The following is a 17,071-nucleotide window of genomic DNA, read 5'->3' on the forward strand; positions in this document are numbered from 1 at the left end:
CCTGGGAAAGTCTGTGAGCAAAGGTCTTGGAGGACATCAGGGGAGGAGGGAGTGGGATGAGGGCCAAGAGGACAAGACCCAGAGGGGAGGGGCCTGGAGTGCTGGCAGCACCCCTGTGTGTGTCACTTCTAGGGTGAATAGGAGCCTGGACAGGCCTGCATATCAGGGGGGTCCCTCTGGCTGCCTGCAGGGAGGGCCAGGAGAGGCGGTGGCAGCTGAGAGAGCCCAGTAGACACTGTCCTGACTCCGCCTGAGAGGACAAGTTGGGGGTGGGAGGACGGAGGCTGAGCTCCTTGGGGACAGGCTGTCTCAGCAGGTGGCTCAGTGTTCCCTACTATTTCTGCTTCCTGCCTCCTCCCCAGGCTGGGGGTGGTTTGGTGGTTTAGTTGTTAAGTCATGTCTGACTCTTGCAACCCCATGGAGCCTACCAGGCTCCTCTGTACCCATGGAATTCTCCAGGCAAGAATACTGGAGTGGGTTGCCATTTCCTTCTCCAGGAGATCTTCCTGACCCAGGAATCGAACCCAGGTCTCCTGCACTGCAGGCTCATTCTTTACTGTCTGAGCCACCAGGGAAGCCCAGGAATACTGGAGTGGGTAGCCTATCCTTTCTCCAGGGGATCTGCCCAACCCAGGAATTAAACCAGGGTCTCCTGCATTGCAGGTGTGTGTGTGTGTGTGTGTGTGTGTTCAAGTCACACATTGCTGTGTGTAAATTCTTTACCAGATGAGCTACCAGGGAAGCCACACCAGAAGCCAGTCCTCCCCTAATCTGAGGTTCCCGGGAAGTGTCCTGAGAGCTAAACAGCTTCCCCTTCTCACCACTCAGATGAGAGGCCAAGGCTCGAGAGGCACGACCAACCCAGGTCTGGGGGAGTCAGGGCAGCCGCCAGCCCGGAACCAACCCTGCCAGTGGGGGCCCATCCTGGTACCTCTTTGCAAGGGAAGGAAATGAGAAGAGAAGTATTTACGGTTGAACTGCCATGTGGGTGTCCCTCCAGTCCTCCTGGAACCCGAAGTGGGGGCTTAGAGAGGTGATGTCACTTACTGGAAGCAACTCAGCTTGCGAGGCGAGGAGCTGTGATCTAAACCCAGGTGAGCGTCCGAGTCACCTTGTGGGGCCAGCCCTCCTGAGGCTCTGTGCCTGCCAAATGGTGAGGGCGGGCAGGGGACAGGCCCGGGACAGACCTAGCTCCAGGGACCCTGGCCCCATGGTGAATGTTCAGCTAGAGGATGCCCCTGTGAGCTTACCTAACCTGTCCCATGTGGATAGCCTCACATCTCCTCTCTCCCTTCCGCAAGGGCCTCTCCAGCTGAGTGACCCAGCATGGACCCGTGGCTGGGCAAAACTGGCTGGAGGCAGGGCCTGATTTCGTGTCCCTGGGATGTCCTGGCTAAAGCTGACCTGGGTTCTTTCCTCTCTCACTCCCCAGACCTTGGCTTCTCCTTCTGGGCAAATGGGGAGCAAGGCAACAGGATTCTTCAAGGGCTCTCATATTTTGTGTAGTGAAGGTATTAGATGGTTCAACAATTTGGACAGCCCCATTCCCCACTGATGCCCTGAGCAGGGCCTGAGCTGGGGTGTGGAGGGTATTTCTGCTTCGCCAGCTCAGTGTGACACTGTGTGTGGATAATTCCCGCCTGGCTTACAGACAGAGGAGCTGGGTCAGCAGCTGGGGTGGGTCAGCAAGCAGTGTGAGTGTGGCTTGTCCTGGGAGGGGTGTTAATGGGCTTCCCAGGGGCCACCTAAGGCCCTGAACTGGCTTCCTCAGCAGGCACTGCCTGCATCACGTCTAGGTTTTGACCCAGCAACACAAGACAGAGTTGACGCCAGAAGCTACATCTGCTAGGCACTTCTTCTGGACCACTTGCTAGGCTAAAACCTCTTATTGTTCCACTTTGTTTTGACACGTGATGGACTAAGCAAGATTAATGTCCCCCCTGTCTTACTGACATGGGACAGTGCCATGTCATGCATGTACCCAGGCAGAAGGCTCACCCCACAACCTTGAAATGACTTAGACCGTGCTGTCTGCAGCCAGAACAGTCCTGGCCTCTGGGACACAGGCTGGAGGGAGACAGGGTCCCCCCAAAATGAGTAGGTGGTAATAGAAGAAAATTGGGGCTCTGGGGCAAGGAGGGGCCAAGTGATCTAGCCTTAAAGTCAGGAAAGGCTTCCTGGAGGAGGTGACGCTGCAAGACAATTAGGATTTGCAGGAAGAGAAGGTGCCAATAGGGCACTCCTTCAGGCATCACTGTAGTTAAAGGCATAGAGGCAGGAACCCGCTGTGTGTGGACAATGGTGAGAGGCTCAATGTGGTGGGAAGCAGGCTGTGTGTCTCTATGGGTCAGGCAGATGGGGCAGGGACCATCTCTGCCCCAGTGCCTCTAGTAGGTTCCCAGCATTGTGCTGAACAGACACTGAGTTGGGGGAGTCTTGTATCTACCAGGCACCAAATCACCACCTCAGTCCCCAGAGTCACATACCTGAGGTATAGGGCAGGAAGTTTCAGTGGTTTCAGACAGGCCCTGACATGTTTAGAGTGTATGGCTTGGAAGTAGTCGCTCAGCGTGGCATACTCAAAGAAGATACCAGTCTTGGGTGTGAGGCTGTTGATGTAGTTCATCAGACGGTCCATGTTGGCAAATTGCACTGAGGCATTGAAGAACTGCCTGTTGCATCGCTGTGGGCCAGAAGCAACATCCTGCACTTCTGGAAGCAGAGCCCAAACTAAACAGTGAGTTCCTCTTCAACTCTCTCCCATTCTCCTTGGTGGGCCACAAGTTCCCAAACAAGTTCCCAGGCCCTGTGCTCTAGATGTTTCTCTCTGCCCCTCTCTCTTTCTCCCTCCTTTTTTTTTTTTTTTCAGATTTTATTTTATTTTTTTACTTTACAGTATTGTATTGGTTTTGCCATACATCAACATGAATCCGCCACGGTGTACACGTGTTCCCAATCCTGAACCCCCCTCCCACCTCCCTCCCAGGTTCACTGTTCCATTATTTAAAACAATATATGGAGTCAGCCTATGTGTGCATCAGTGGATGAACAGATAAAGAAAATGTTATATAAATATTTATAAATGTGTGTGTATATATATATAAATATATATATAGTTATTCACCAATAACATCATCAATAAAAAACAGGAAATCTTGCCATTTGCAGCAACATGGATGGGACTTTGAAATCATTATGCTAAGTGAAGTAAGTCAGACAGGGAAACATGAATGCCATATGATCTCACACGTGAATTTTTTTAATGGAGGTAATATAAAAAATAAGCTTATGCCTGGAGAAAACAGATTGGTGATTGCTTAAATGACTGATGGAAGTCAAAAGGTACAAATTTCCTTCACCAAAACACATAAGTCTTGGGGATGCAGAGAACATCATGGTAACTATGGCTAATGATACTCTATCATGTATTTGAAAGTTGCTAAAAGAGTAGATCTTAAAAGCTCACATCGCAAGAAAAAATTTTGTAACTCTCTGTGGTGACAGATATTAACTAGATCTATTGTGGTGATCATTTTGCAATATATTCATATATGGGGTCATTATGTTGTATTCATTGACTAATATAATGTCATATGCAATAAAGAAGGAGAGAGCTACAGTTCTAAAAAAAAGTACCCCTCCAATAGTCACAGTATTCTATGTTTTCCTTGTTGAAATTTGGCTTTGGGAAAAGTACATAAAATAGAATTATAGTGAGAATATATGTAAGAGGCAGGGCTCACAGGAGTGAAAGTCTTCCTTTGACTGAGATGAAATCATGTAATGGATAAAGTTGTTCAGAGGCATTTCATGCGTATCTCAAATGTTGGACTCAATTGAATGTCCAGCCACCTCTGAATGCATCTTTATTAAAATCTGTAATTCCTGGCTCACAGAAATCTTGCAGAGGAGATTATCTGGCTCTCGTGGGTGTGTGCGTGCTCATTCGACTCTTTTGTCGCCCCTTGGACTGCAGCCCACCAGGATCCTCTGTTCATGGGAGTTTTCAGGCAAGAATACAGGAGTGGATTGCCATTTCCTCCTCCAGGGGATCTTCCTGGCCCAGGGATCGAACTCACATCTCCTAAGTCTCATGGCGTTGGGAGGCACATTCTTTACTACTGGACCACCTGGGAAGACTCTAGTGGGCACAACAAGGTCAGGACAAAGAAAGTTCTCTTTAGGTTTTGACAGGTGAGTCCAGGCAAAATTAGTCCTGTGAGTGGCCAGAGTGATGAAACCTTCAGAATTTATTGCTCTCAGGCTGGCCAAAGAGATATTTCATAAAATCTATTCTCATCTTCTCTCTCTCATGAATTCTGTGATGAGCTCACCACAAAAACTCATGAGAGTGTATAGCACAACAAACAGCTTAACTTCCCCTTCCTTCCCCGTCTTTGATCAGAGGGGAAAGAAGGTCATGATTGGATCTCACGGGGGCTTCCGAGTGTGTTCAGAACCATCTCCAGAAAGAAATGCCAGAGCAATAATATGTTGATGAAGCAAGCCTAGATTTATATATCCTCTAGCACCCCACTTTGACAGTCATCATAACGAGTAAGAAGTAGGAGGTTACAGGTAGATTTTTATAAACTTTTGTGACCCGGACCCAATTTACTTTAGGCAGGCGTTTCTATTTTCCTTTGGCAAACATCACATTCTGAACTCCCAAGGCAGTAAAACTGCCTGGATGAAGACCAGCTTGGTTAGAGCTGCAAACAGCTCGAGGGTATTAGCAGGTACAGAGGCCAGACCCATCATGGCAATCTCTGGGTGTGGTTGAGGAATCAGGGCCAGGGATGTCCCCCCTTACCCATGGCCAGAGAACATGTCCTGTCTGGAACCAGATGAATCGTTCCCGCGCATTGTTCAACAGTTTCTTGGTATACATTTGAATGTTGTCCTTACAGGCATGTCACTGGGGGTGAACCTCTCATCAGTGCATTGATCTTGGAAGAAAAACCCTTCACTGAGAGACAGGGAGGAGTGTTAGGGGGCTGCACCCTGAAAAGGAAGGCAGCCTGGGGTCCAGGTGGACCGGAAGAACTCCATGAGGCCAGAGTGCATGTGGGCCAGCAGACCCCTCTGCTGGCCTCCATCATCCATCAGTCAGACAGGCAGGTCCGTGGTGGGCAGATGAGAGCTTTGTGGACAGAGGGGCCATATTTCAGCCCTGTGGGGCACCTCAAGCACATCTCCTTACAGGTCCTCTGTTCCTTCTGCCGCCAAGTGAAGCCCACAACCTCTGGGCCCCACTTCCACCATACGGATTACGTCAGGATTGTCTTGATTCCTCCTTCCTTATGTCAGCTCCATGCTCATCAGATCCACCCCCAAGGATGCAAAGAGGGCTGGAGCCAAGGGTAAGCAAGGAGTGCAGGCACCGTGGGCACCAGACTTCGGGGGTATAAAAATCTTGATACCTAAATTATGGTATTTTAAAGAAAGGCAATGCCAAAGAACGCTCAAACTACCGCACCATTGCACTCATCTCACATGCTAGTAAAGCAATGCTCAAAATTATCTAAGCCAGGCTTCAGCAATACGTGAACCGTGAATTTCCTGACATTCAAGCTGGTTTTAGAAAAGGCAGAGGAACCAGAAATCAAATTGCCAACATCCACTGGATCATTGAAAAAGCAAGAGAGTTCCAGAAAAACATCTATTTCTGCTTTATTGGCTATGCCAAAGCCTTTGACTGTGTGGATCACAATAAACTGTGAAAAATTCTGAAAGAGATGGGAATACCAGACCACCTGACCTGCCTCTTGAGAAATCTGTATGCAGGTCAGGAAGCAACAGTTAGAACTGAACATGGAACAACAGACTGGTTCCAAATAGGAAAAGGAGTGCATCAAGGCTGTATATTCTCACCCTGCTTATTTAACTTCTATGCAGAGTACATCATGAGAAACGCTGGGCTGGAAGAAGCACAAGCTGGAATCAAGATTGCCAAGAGAAATATCAATAACCTCAGATATGCAGATGACACCACCCTTATGGCAGAAAGTGAAGAGGAACTAAAAAGCTTCTTGATAAAAGTGAAAAAGGAGAGTAAAAGTTGGCTTAAAGCTCAACATTTAGAAAACGAAGATCATGGCATCTGGTCCCATCACTTCATGGGAAATAGATGGGGAAACAGTGGAAACAGTGTCAGACTTTATTTTTTGGCTCCCAAATCACTGCAGATGGTGACTGCAGCCATGAAATTAAAAGACGCTTACTTCTTGGAAGGAAAGTTATGACCAACCTAGATAGCATATTCAAAAGCAGAGACATTACTTTGCCCACAAAGCTCTGTCTAGTCAAGGCTATGGTTTTTCCAGTGGTCATGTATGGATGTGAGAATTGGACTGTGAAGAAAGCTGAACGCTGAAGAATTGATGCTTTTGAAGTGTGGTGTTGGAGAAGACTCTTGAGAGTCCCTTGGACTGCAAGGAGATCCAACCAATCCATTCTGAAGGAGATCAACCCTGGGATTTCTTTGGAAGGAATGATGCTAAAGCTGAAACTCCAGTATTTTGGCCACCTCATGAGAAGAGTTGACTCATTAGAAAAGACTGTGATGCTGGGAGGGATTGGGGGCAGGAGGAGAAGGGGCCAACAGAGAATGAGATGGCTGGATGGCATCACCGACTTGATGGACATGAGTTTGAGTGAACTCCAGGAGTTGGTGATGGACAGGGAGGCCTGGCGTGCTGCGATTCATGGGGTCGCAAAAAGTTGGACACGACTGAGCAACTGAACTGAAGTGAACGATATTTTTAAAGTAAAAACGAATCTGAAACCTTCTCGATGAGCAGAATCTCAAAATTCTGTATAAAGACAGGTCAACATGCTGGCATCCACAGGCACTAATATGGTTTGGGTGGCACCAAAAGTGACCTTCTGGGGTCTGGATAGCCCACAGCAAGGGGGCCACTTGCCTCTTTGCCACTCATGCCAGGCAGCATAGAGGTGACATCTCAACCAGGCTCCAGGAATGACCACTCTGAATCTCTGCGAATCTCAGTTTGCTGATCACTGCTGCTGCTGCTGCTAAGTCACTTCAGTCATGTCCAACTCTGTGCGACCCCATAGATGGCAGCCCACCAGGCTCCCCCGTCCCTGGGATTCTTCAGGCAAGAACACTGGAGTGGGTTGCCATTTCCTTCTCCAATGCATGAAAGTGAAAAGTGAAAGTGAAGTCGCTTAGTCGTGTCCGACTCTTAGCGACCCCACGGACTGCAGCCCACCAGGCTCCTCCATCCATGGGATTTTCCAGGCAAGAGTAGTGGAGTGGGGTTAAGGTATACTAAAGATTGTGATGATAATTAAAAGACAATAGTTGACGGAAAACACCAAGAAACAATGCTAGGCACAGAATGGAGGCTGACATCACTGGTAGTGAGCGCCTACCCACCCTCTTCTCCCAGCTGCCCCTTCATCCTGCAGACAATCTCCCCTCTTCAAAGAGGGGCTCACTCCCCTGCCTGTGGCCTCACAGGCTCAAAGGGACAGAAGGGGACTGAACCCAGGTCTTCCAACCAGACAGCCCACAAGAGGGCTGTTCCCATGACTTGGAACCTTGGAGCCGCCTCCTGAGCCCAGTGTTGCTGCCCCGCGGCTGCTGCCATGAGACCTTGGCTGGGTGTCTAGACCTCAGTTGTTCTTTCTGTAAGATGGGTGCTTGGTGAGTCCCCTCAGGGCTGGCTGTGAGGGTCAGGGCTGACGTGCTTCAGGGAGAGGGCAGGGAAGAGGGTCTGGCCCAAGGCAAGAGCTCACGAGCAGTAGCCGTTCTCATCCAGGACATGCGTGAAGATTTCCTGCTGCGCCAGCAGGGACCTGGATCCTCTCCACACGAACTGCATCTCCTGCAAATCCAGAGGGAACAGTGAGGGCTCAGGGGCAACAGGGCTGCCGGGCTCCCCTCCCCAGAGCCCGCCTGAGTCTCATGGCTGCCTGCACCCCACTCCTCTCTCAGTGGCTCATGGCCAATGTCTCCCTCCACTGCCTCCTCCTCAAGATTCCTCCTGACCTCCCAAAGCCACGGGGGGTGGAGGAATTTGCCCTTCAGAAGGCCCCTGCCTGCATGTTCATCCCACCCCTCCTCAGGGCAGGACATGCTGTCAGAACCTGCCAGTCATTTTCTCACTAACTCTGCTTGAATACCCCCAGACACGGGGGGCTCATCACCTCTCCACTGAGGGTGCAGTTCATTTTTCAAGATCAGATGTCTAGAAAGAGCTCAGAGCTACAAAGCAAGGATAAAATCCTGTTTTTGTGAGTACTCCCTCCGATTCATACACAGTTCACCAACTCCTATGTGATTTGGTCTCTGAACATGAATCTCTGGGAATCACACCCAGCTCACAGACTTACCTGCAGGAGAATCGAGCTGCTATGGAAAGTGTGTGCAGTGTTAACTGCGGCACTCAGTGGGGTCATTGTAAAGTTTATTTCTCTTGCCCACCGAGAGCCCAAATCCTCTTTGATAACTCCTGCTGGCCATGCTACCACTGCTCTCCAAAACTTCATTACCTGAGTCATCCTGCACAGAATCCTTGCATTTTGGCCTAATTTTCCCATTTATGAAATGAAGTAAATTATATGACTCCTATCTGTAACTGTGTGAATAATATCCTAGAAAATATATATTGAAATCTTAACCCCAGTGCCTCAAACGTTGGTTCTCTATACCGATAACTGAGTAACAAGGGTAGGCCCTGATCCCATATGACTAGAGTCCTCATAAAAGGAGGAGTTGGACCCAAACATGAGCAAAGGAGCATGATAGGGAGAAGTCAGCAGTCTGTAGGCTAAGGATGCCTGAGGCCCCCAGAAGTAGAGAGACGCCCAGAGCTGACCCATCTGAACACTCTCAGAAGACGCACTGCCCTGTCCAGGATTGACCTCAGCCTTCTGACCTCCAGGCCTGTTAACAACACATTTCTGTTGCTGGAAGTTCCCAGTTTCTGATACTTTCTTCAGACAGCCCCAGGAAATAGAGAAACTACATCATAGGCTGCTGTGAGGATTAAAAGAAACCCAGAGGGCAGTGGCTCCCATCAGGCCTGGCACTTTGTAGATGGCAAAGGCAGTGTCTGTGTGGTTGTTGAGTGTTACATTCACTCATGCTCACTGCCCACCCATCAAATGAGTTATTATGTCCCAGGTACCCTGAACCCCCCACCACCTCCTCTCTGCATCTAGCATGGTTTACTGAGTGCAGGTCTGTGCCTGTCCCTTTGGAGACTCAAATAAGAAGGCAGCGCCAGCCCAGCTGAAGGGGGGAGGGGACTCAGAGCCACAGGCATCTGAGCTGGGCCTGCAGCTCAGCCAGGAGCTAGACCTGCGGGGGCAGAGAACCACTCATGCCTGAGGGCACAGCAGGGCAAAGATGGGGCTGGGACATCCCATGGCCTGTGCAGCTGCCAGCATCCCAAATGCTCGGGAGAATAGCAGGGGCTCTGAGATGCAGGAAGGAATAGAGGGGGAGAAGCAGAGGCGGGTTGGCAGCAGTGGATGCAGCTCACTGCTCACCTGGTCCTTCTGCATGGCCTCTTTCAAGTCATAGTCGATCCGGGAGATGATGTGGCCACTGAAGCCCGCCAGGGCAAACAGGGTGGGGGTCGTGGCAGAAGTGCCAAGTGAGTCCACCTGCCAGGAGAACTGTGGCCGGATCCCAAATGTTTTGTAGAGAAATCCGTGTCCTTCTGCAAAAAGATCAGCCTCCTCAGTGACTGAAGGGTGGCCCCTCAGCCCCTAACTCCCTCAAGGCCCCCTGCCCTTCTCTGTGACTGGAGTGCCATCTACCAGGCCAAGCACGGTCTTGCTGCTCTAGACACTAATACAGAGGGCTCCATCTCAGAATCATCCAACCACTCACTTACTCAATTCTGATTTACAAGCTGCTATATTGAGCCACATCAGCATTACTGATTTGATGGACTTGGGTTTGAGCAAGCTCCAGGAGTTGGTGATGGACAGGGAGGCCTGGCGTGCTGCAGTCCACGGGATTGTGAAGAGTTGGACAAGACTAAGCAACTGAACTGAACTGAACTGATATTGAGCCAGGCTGTTCTGAGGCCATCAGAGAGAAGAGATGGAAAAGCACTTGGTCCAGCCTCCAGGGAGAAGGGCTAAGAAGCCCCTCACTGACCGGGCCGGGCTCAGGTCAGATCCATGACTCTCACCTGGTGGCAGTGTGACTCGGGTAAGTTTTAGTAGCATTTGAGCCTGGACCTTTATGCCTACTAGTGGAGTCTTGTAAGACTCCCCATATCCAGGACTGCCTCAAGGACTGAAGGGACCAAGTGTATGTCTTGTACTTAGAGCATGAAGTTTATTGGGAGAGGAAAATCAATGTCCATCCTCCAGGGAGCTTGGCTGGTCTTGGAAATGGAGCCCCATGAAATCCCCTGGGGAGGAACCAGTGTCCAGAGGTCCATGTCCTTTCCTACCCCAGGGTGATGGGAACACAAGTGTGCTGGGATTCTGGTTGCCATGGTCTAGGCCTGGCCTGTAGGGTCATCTCTGGGGCATCCAGGACAGTGGGCATGGTGGGCTGAGACCAGAGGTGAGGGCTGTCCCCGCCATGGCCACCCCCAAGGAGGGGAAGGGGTCCGCACCTATCCCCTCCTTCCAAGCTCAGCAGCACTTGTCTGACCAGATTCTGGACTGAGCTCTGGGGACCCAGAGAAGGATCAGACACCAGTCACTGCCACAGACAACCTGTAGCTTCCAGGTGGAGGGTGGAGATGATAAGGTCCTGTGGGTTTAACGGAGGTTCCTGGACCGTGAGACCCCTCAGCTGAGTCTGAGATGAGCTGTTCGGGTGGAGACAACAGGAAAGCTTGTGATTGAAAGCACAGGAGGCCCTGTTGTAGGAGCAGCTTAAGAGCAGCAGGAGGCAGAAGGATGAGGTGGAGACCAGGAGGTGAGGTCTGTGACTGCACTTTGCAGACTATGAGTTTATTTAACAAAACTTAAACATTCCCATCACATTCCTCTTTACACCTAGAAATAAGTCAGTAGAAACTCAGAAGGAAGGAACCACAGATTAAAAGGGTGAAAGGAGAGACACTGTAAAGAAAATTCTCAGAAAAAAATCCAGTGCCGTCTTGATGTTCGACACTTGGTATAACTGGGATCACTCTTAGGGGGGTGAAAATGGGCTAGAGCTGTAGTCAATTCTGGCTCATCCACTGCCTTTTTGACCTTCCCTTGGCCTCAGCCTATGTGTCTGTTCCACAAAATGAAACTTAGAACAATGATGCTCCCTTAGCACCCTGCCTTTCAGTTCAGTCACATCCAACTCTTTGCAACTCCATGAACCACAGCACACCAGGCCTCCCTGTCCATCACCAACTCCCAGAGTTTACCCAAACTCATGTCCATTGAGTCAGTGATACCATCTAACCATCTCATCCTCTGTTGTCCCCTTCTCCTCCTGCCTTCAATCCTTCCCAACATCAGGGTCTTTTCAAATGAGTCAGCTCTTTGCATCAGGTGGCCAAAATATTGGAGTTTCAGCTTCAACATCAGTCCTTCCAATGAACACCCGGGACTGGTTTCCTTTAGCATGGACTGGTTGGATCTCCTTGCAGACCAAGGGACTCTCAAGAGTCTTCTCCAACACGACAGTTCAAAAGCATCAAATTCTTCTGCACTCAGCTTCCTTTATAGTCCAGCTCTCACATCCATACATGACTACTGGAAAAACCATAGCCTTGACTAGACGGACCTTTGTTGACAAAGTAATGTCACCCTGCCTTTAGGGATGGGTGAAGCTATTTCTTGTGAAGAAACATTTATTACATAGCTAGGAATGGGTGTTTGGTGCAAACTGTGGGATGGAGAATAGTGGTGACAGAGGGGATAGAGGTGATGATGGTGGTGGAGGTGATGGTGGGTGAGGCAGTGGTTGCGGTAGTAATGGCCATGGCAGAGATAATGATGATGGAGGTGGTGCTGGGGGTGAGGATGGTAGAGGTGGTGATGGAGTTTTTGAACTGCTCATGATGGTGTTAGCATCAATGGTGGTGGCTTTGGAGGTGGTGGTAGAGTTGACATTGGAGATGTTGTTTTTGTTGTTTGTGGCACTGGTGGTCATGGCGTCAGAGGTCGTTGGGATGGGGAGGTGATGTGCCGGTGGAGGTGGCCGTTCTGTTTATAGTGGCAGTCGTGATAATGCTAGTGGAGCTGGTGATGATGGTGGTAGAGGTTTTGTCGGTGGTGAAGATGATGCAGAAACTGGTGGTGCTAGAGGTCTTCATGAGCGATGTGGTTTAGGTAGTTGTACAGGCGGTGTCTGATGAGATGGTGGCGGTGGCAATGAAGTAGTGGTGGTGTGTGAGGTGGCTGAGGTGTCTGAGCTGATGGTGGATGTGATGCCAGTGGTGCTGCTGGTGGTCCTCAAGGTGGTGTGCCTGATGACAGTGGCAGAGCTGCTGCTGCTGCTGATGGAGATGTGGTGGTTGATGGTGGGCATAATGATTGCGGTGGCGGTGTTAGCAATGGTGGTGGTGATGGTGTAGATGTAACAACTGAGGTGGTGGTGTTAGTAATTGTGGTGGTGGTGGTGGTGTAGATGTAATGATCGAGGTGGTGGTGGTGTTAGTGATTATGGTGGTGGTGGTGGTGGTGTGATGTAATGATCGAGGTGGTGGTGGTGTTAGTGATTATGGTGGTGGTGGTGGTGGTGTGATGTAATGATCGAGGTGGTGGTGGTGTTAGTGATTATGGTGGTGGTGGTGGTGGTGTGATGTAATGATCGAGGTGGTGGTGGGTGTTAGTGATTATGGTGGTGGTGGTGGTGGTGTGATGTAATGATCGGAGGTGGTCGTGGTGTTAGTGATTATGGTGGTGGTGGTGGTGGTGTGATGTAATGATCGAGGTGGTCGTGGTGTTAGTGATTATGGTGGTGGTGGTGGTGGTGTGATGTAATGATCGAGGTGGTCGTGGGTGTTAGTGATTATGGGTGGTGGTGGTGGTGTGATGTAATGATCGAGGTGGTCGTGGTGTTAGTGATTATGGTGGTGGTGGTGGTGGTGTGATGTAATGATCGAGGTGGTCGTGGTGTTAGTGATTATGGTGGTGGTGGTGGTGGTGTGATGTAATGATCGAGGTGGTCGTGGTGTTAGTGATTATGGTGGTGGTGGTGGTGGTGTGATGTAATGATCGAGGTGGTCGTGGTGTTAGTGATTGTGGTGGTGGTGGTGGTGGTGTGATGTAATGATCGAGGTGGTGGTGGTGTTAGTGATTGGTGGTGGTGGTGGGTGTGATGTAATGATTGAGGTGGTCGTGGTGTTAGTGATTGTGGTGGTGGTGGTGTGATGTAATGATTGAGGTGGTCGTGGTGTTAGTGATTGTGGTGGTGGTGGTGGTGGTGTGATGTAATGATCGAGGTGGTCGTGGTGTTAGTGATTGTGGTGGTGGTGGTGGCGGTGTGATGTAATGATTGAGGTGGTGGTGGTGTTAGTGATTGTGGTGGTGGTGGTGTGATGTAATGATTGAGGTGGTGGTGGTGTTAGTGATTGTGGTGGTGGTGGTGTGATGTAATGATTGAGGTGGTCGTGGTGTTAGTGATTATGGTGGTGGTGGTGGTGGTGTGATGTAATGATCGAGGTGGTCGTGGTGTTAGTGATTATGGTGGTGGTGGTGGTGGTGTGATGTAATGATCGAGGTGGTCGTGGTGTTAGTGATTGTGGTGGTGGTGGTGGCGGTGTGATGTAATGATCGAGGTGGTGGTGGTGTTAGTGATTATGGTGGTGGTGGTGGTGGTGTGATGTAATGATCGAGGTGGTCGTGGTGTTAGTGATTATGGTGGTGGTGGTGGTGGTGTGATGTAATGATCGAGGTGGTCGTGGTGTTAGTGATTATGGTGGTGGTGGTGGTGGTGTGATGTAATGATCGAGGTGGTCGTGGTGTTAGTGATTATGGTGGTGGTGTGATGTAATGATCGAGGTGGTCGTGGTGTTAGTGATTATGGTGGTGGTGGTGGTGGTGTGATGTAATGATCGAGGTGGTCGTGGTGTTAGTGATTATGGTGGTGGTGGTGGTGGTGTGATGTAATGATCGAGGTGGTCGTGGTGTTAGTGATTATGGTGGTGGTGGTGGTGGTGTGATGTAATGATCGAGGTGGTCGTGGTGTTAGTGATTATGGTGGTGGTGGTGGTGGTGTGATGTAATGATCGAGGTGGTCGTGGTGTTAGTGATTGTGGTGGTGGTGGTGGTGGTGTGATGTAATGATCGAGGTGGTCGTGGTGTTAGTGATTATGGTGGTGGGGGGTGGTGGGTGGGTGGTGTGGTGATGTTAATGATCGAGGTGGTCGTGGTGTTAGTGATTATGGTGGTGGTGGTGGTGGTGTGATGTAATGATCGAGGTGGTGGTGGTGTTAGTGATTGTGGTGGTGGTGGTGTGATGTAATGATTGAGGTGGTCGTGGTGGTTAGTGATTGTGGTGGTGGTGGTGTGATGTAATGATTGAGGTGGTCGTGGTGTTAGTGATTGTGGTGGTGGTGGCGGTGGTGTGATGTAATTATTGAAGTGGTCGTGGTGTTAGTGATTATGGTGGTGGTGGTGATGGTAGAGTATGTGCTGTTATTGGAGGTGGTGGGGGTGTTGGAGGTGGTGGGGGTGTGAGTGATACGAGGTGGTGGTGGTGTTAGTGATTAGGGTGGTGGTGGTGGTGGTGTGATGTAATGATCGGGTGGTGGTGGTGTTAGTGATTGTGGTGGTGGTGGTGTGTGGTGTGATGTAATGATCGAGGTGGTGTGGTGTTAGTGATTTGGTGGTGGTGGTGGTGTGTGATGTAATGATCGAGGTGGTCGTGGTGTTAGTGATTGTGGTGCGTGTGTGTGATTTAATGATCGGAGTGGTCGTGTTAGTAATTGTGGTGTGTGGTGATGGTGTAGATGTAATAATCGAGGTGGTCGTGGTGGTAGTAATTATGGTGGTGGTGATGGTAGAGTATGTGCTGTTATTGAGGTGGTGGGGTGTTGGAGGTGATGCAGATGGTGACGATGGTGGTAATGGGGTGGATAATGGTGGAGTATGTGGTGGGTGGGGTGATAACAGAGATGGATTTAACCTTTACTGACCATTCACTGGAGATCCACACACTACATTCAATGTGCTCTGTTTGAATTAACCCAATTTAAATCTCAATAACAATGCTTTGAGGTACCTCATTATCAAACCTTTTTATAGAGGAGGAAGTTGAGACTTAATGGGTTATATCACTTGCCCCCTGTTCAGAGGGTTGAGAGCCAGGATATATGCTAGCCATCTGGCTAAAATTCACACTCAACCCTGCACTCAAGGCACAGGGAAGGGTGTGGCATCAGCCAATCGCAGTTTTTGTGGATCACAGTCTCCTGCTGAGAGGTGAACATGGAGGCCAGACCAGGCTCCAGATACCAACAGTCCCAGCCTAACAGGAGACCCAAGGGACCCCTGGGCTGGGAAGGGGTAATCAAACCTGTGAGCTGAAGATCTGGTCATCGACGTGGGTCACGACCTCATCATGATGACCTGGCCTCCAAGGACAAACTCCAGGAGTCTTTGGGCCACAATCTCATGACCTTGGCATTGGAGGCAGAGAGAAATAGCCAGGTTACAGCCCCCAAGCTGATCCTGGGTGTTGTGGGGGACCTGCCTACAGAGTCTCGTGTGTCCTTCCTTCTAACTCCTCACCTCATTTATCCTCGCAAAAGCAGGCCCCTGTCTGTCCTGGTCTGCACTGTGTCCATGTACTAGACCAGCCCCTGGCCCATGACTGCAGCTTCATCAAACACATATATATATATATAAGTCTTATTTTGAAATTTTGCTTTTGGAATAATTTCAAACTTAAAGAACACTTACTAGAATTGTATCAAGAGCTCCCATAAGTACTTCCCCAGAATTATCTCATCATTATTTTGCCTGTTTCCTTCTTGAATACTCTCCCGTATCCTTACACACATATTTTGTTTCTTCAAACCATTTGAAAGAGCACAAGTTAGCCTTTAGAATACTTCAGTATAAGTTTGGCAAGAAACAAGATTATTGTAACTTTTGTATACTTATCAAAATCAAGAAATTTAAGTGTTAAAAACGCTACTATGGAATTAAGGAACTTTAAGTGCACAAACTCTGCCACTTTTCTCCACTAATGTCTCTTCCTCTGGCCAAAGATTCAATTTAGGATTGTGAAATTGGTTTTAATGTCATTTCTCTTATATCACTTTAATTCAACACTCAATGAGCCTTTCTTTTTCCTCCATGTGACTGATAATTTCAAAGATTTCAGGGTAGTTATTTTGTAGACTGTCCTTCAAATTGGGTTTGTCACATGATTGGATGACAAATTTTAATATATATGAAAGAAGGGAGGATGGAAGGTGGGAGATGAAGCTGAGAGGAGGACCGCTCGGGAATGTCCCCTGGACATATAAGGGCAAAGGCTATGGCAGTGAGGCACCATGCACTGACAAAACTGTAGTTTGATTTGATTTCTGAAGGTACAGTATTTGAAGCTCATTCACTGAAAATATACTGAATGACACCTACACGTACTGTTTCAAAAAACACGACTACATTTGGCATCGTCCAGGTGCTGAGGATTCGGCAAAATAAAGCAGAGAAGACTCTCTCTTATGGGCTCTGCCTTTGAGTTACCTTAGCCTGGCAAATCCCATGACGGAGGAGCCTGGTAGGCTGCAGTCCATGGGGTCACTAGGAGTTGGACGCAACTAAGCAACTCTTCACTTTCACTTTTCACTTTCATGCATTGGAGAAGGAATGGCAACCCACTCCAGTGTTCTTGCCTGGAGAATCCCAGGGACGGAGGAGCCTGGTGGCTGCCGTCTCTGGGGTCGCACAGAGTCGGACATGACTGAAGCGACTTAGCAGCAGCAGCACAGCCAGGCCACACCTCTCTCTGGGGAGGAGACATATAGTTGTGTTTGGGGGCATCCGTGTAAAGAAATGGGGACTTTCTACTGAAGACCTTGGAGAGTTAGCTTCGAGTCAGGATATCTGACCAGAATCCCACCTGGCTGGTGGCAGCCAGTTACCTGCCCTCTCTGAACCTGAACCTTGCTCT

At 49.4% G+C, this 17,071-nt stretch overlaps 1 protein-coding gene across 1 annotated transcript in view; it reads right to left on the reverse strand.

The window, feature by feature from the left end:
• The window catches only part of LOC102189848 (epididymis-specific alpha-mannosidase), a 61,578-nt gene that overhangs the window by 15,755 nt on the left and 28,752 nt on the right, over positions 1-17,071 (reverse strand). The window contains 8 exon segments of the mRNA XM_018049925.1: positions 2,487-2,539; positions 2,541-2,683; positions 4,814-4,905; positions 4,908-4,969; positions 7,765-7,853; positions 9,523-9,711; positions 15,464-15,513; positions 15,516-15,566. Of these exon segments, the coding sequence (XP_017905414.1) occupies positions 2,487-2,539; positions 2,541-2,683; positions 4,814-4,905; positions 4,908-4,969; positions 7,765-7,853; positions 9,523-9,711; positions 15,464-15,513; positions 15,516-15,566 (729 nt within the window).

This window comes from Capra hircus, chromosome 6 (genome assembly GCF_001704415.2).
Source record: "Capra hircus breed San Clemente chromosome 6, ASM170441v1, whole genome shotgun sequence".
In the NCBI taxonomy this organism is placed as follows: domain Eukaryota; kingdom Metazoa; phylum Chordata; class Mammalia; order Artiodactyla; family Bovidae; genus Capra; species Capra hircus.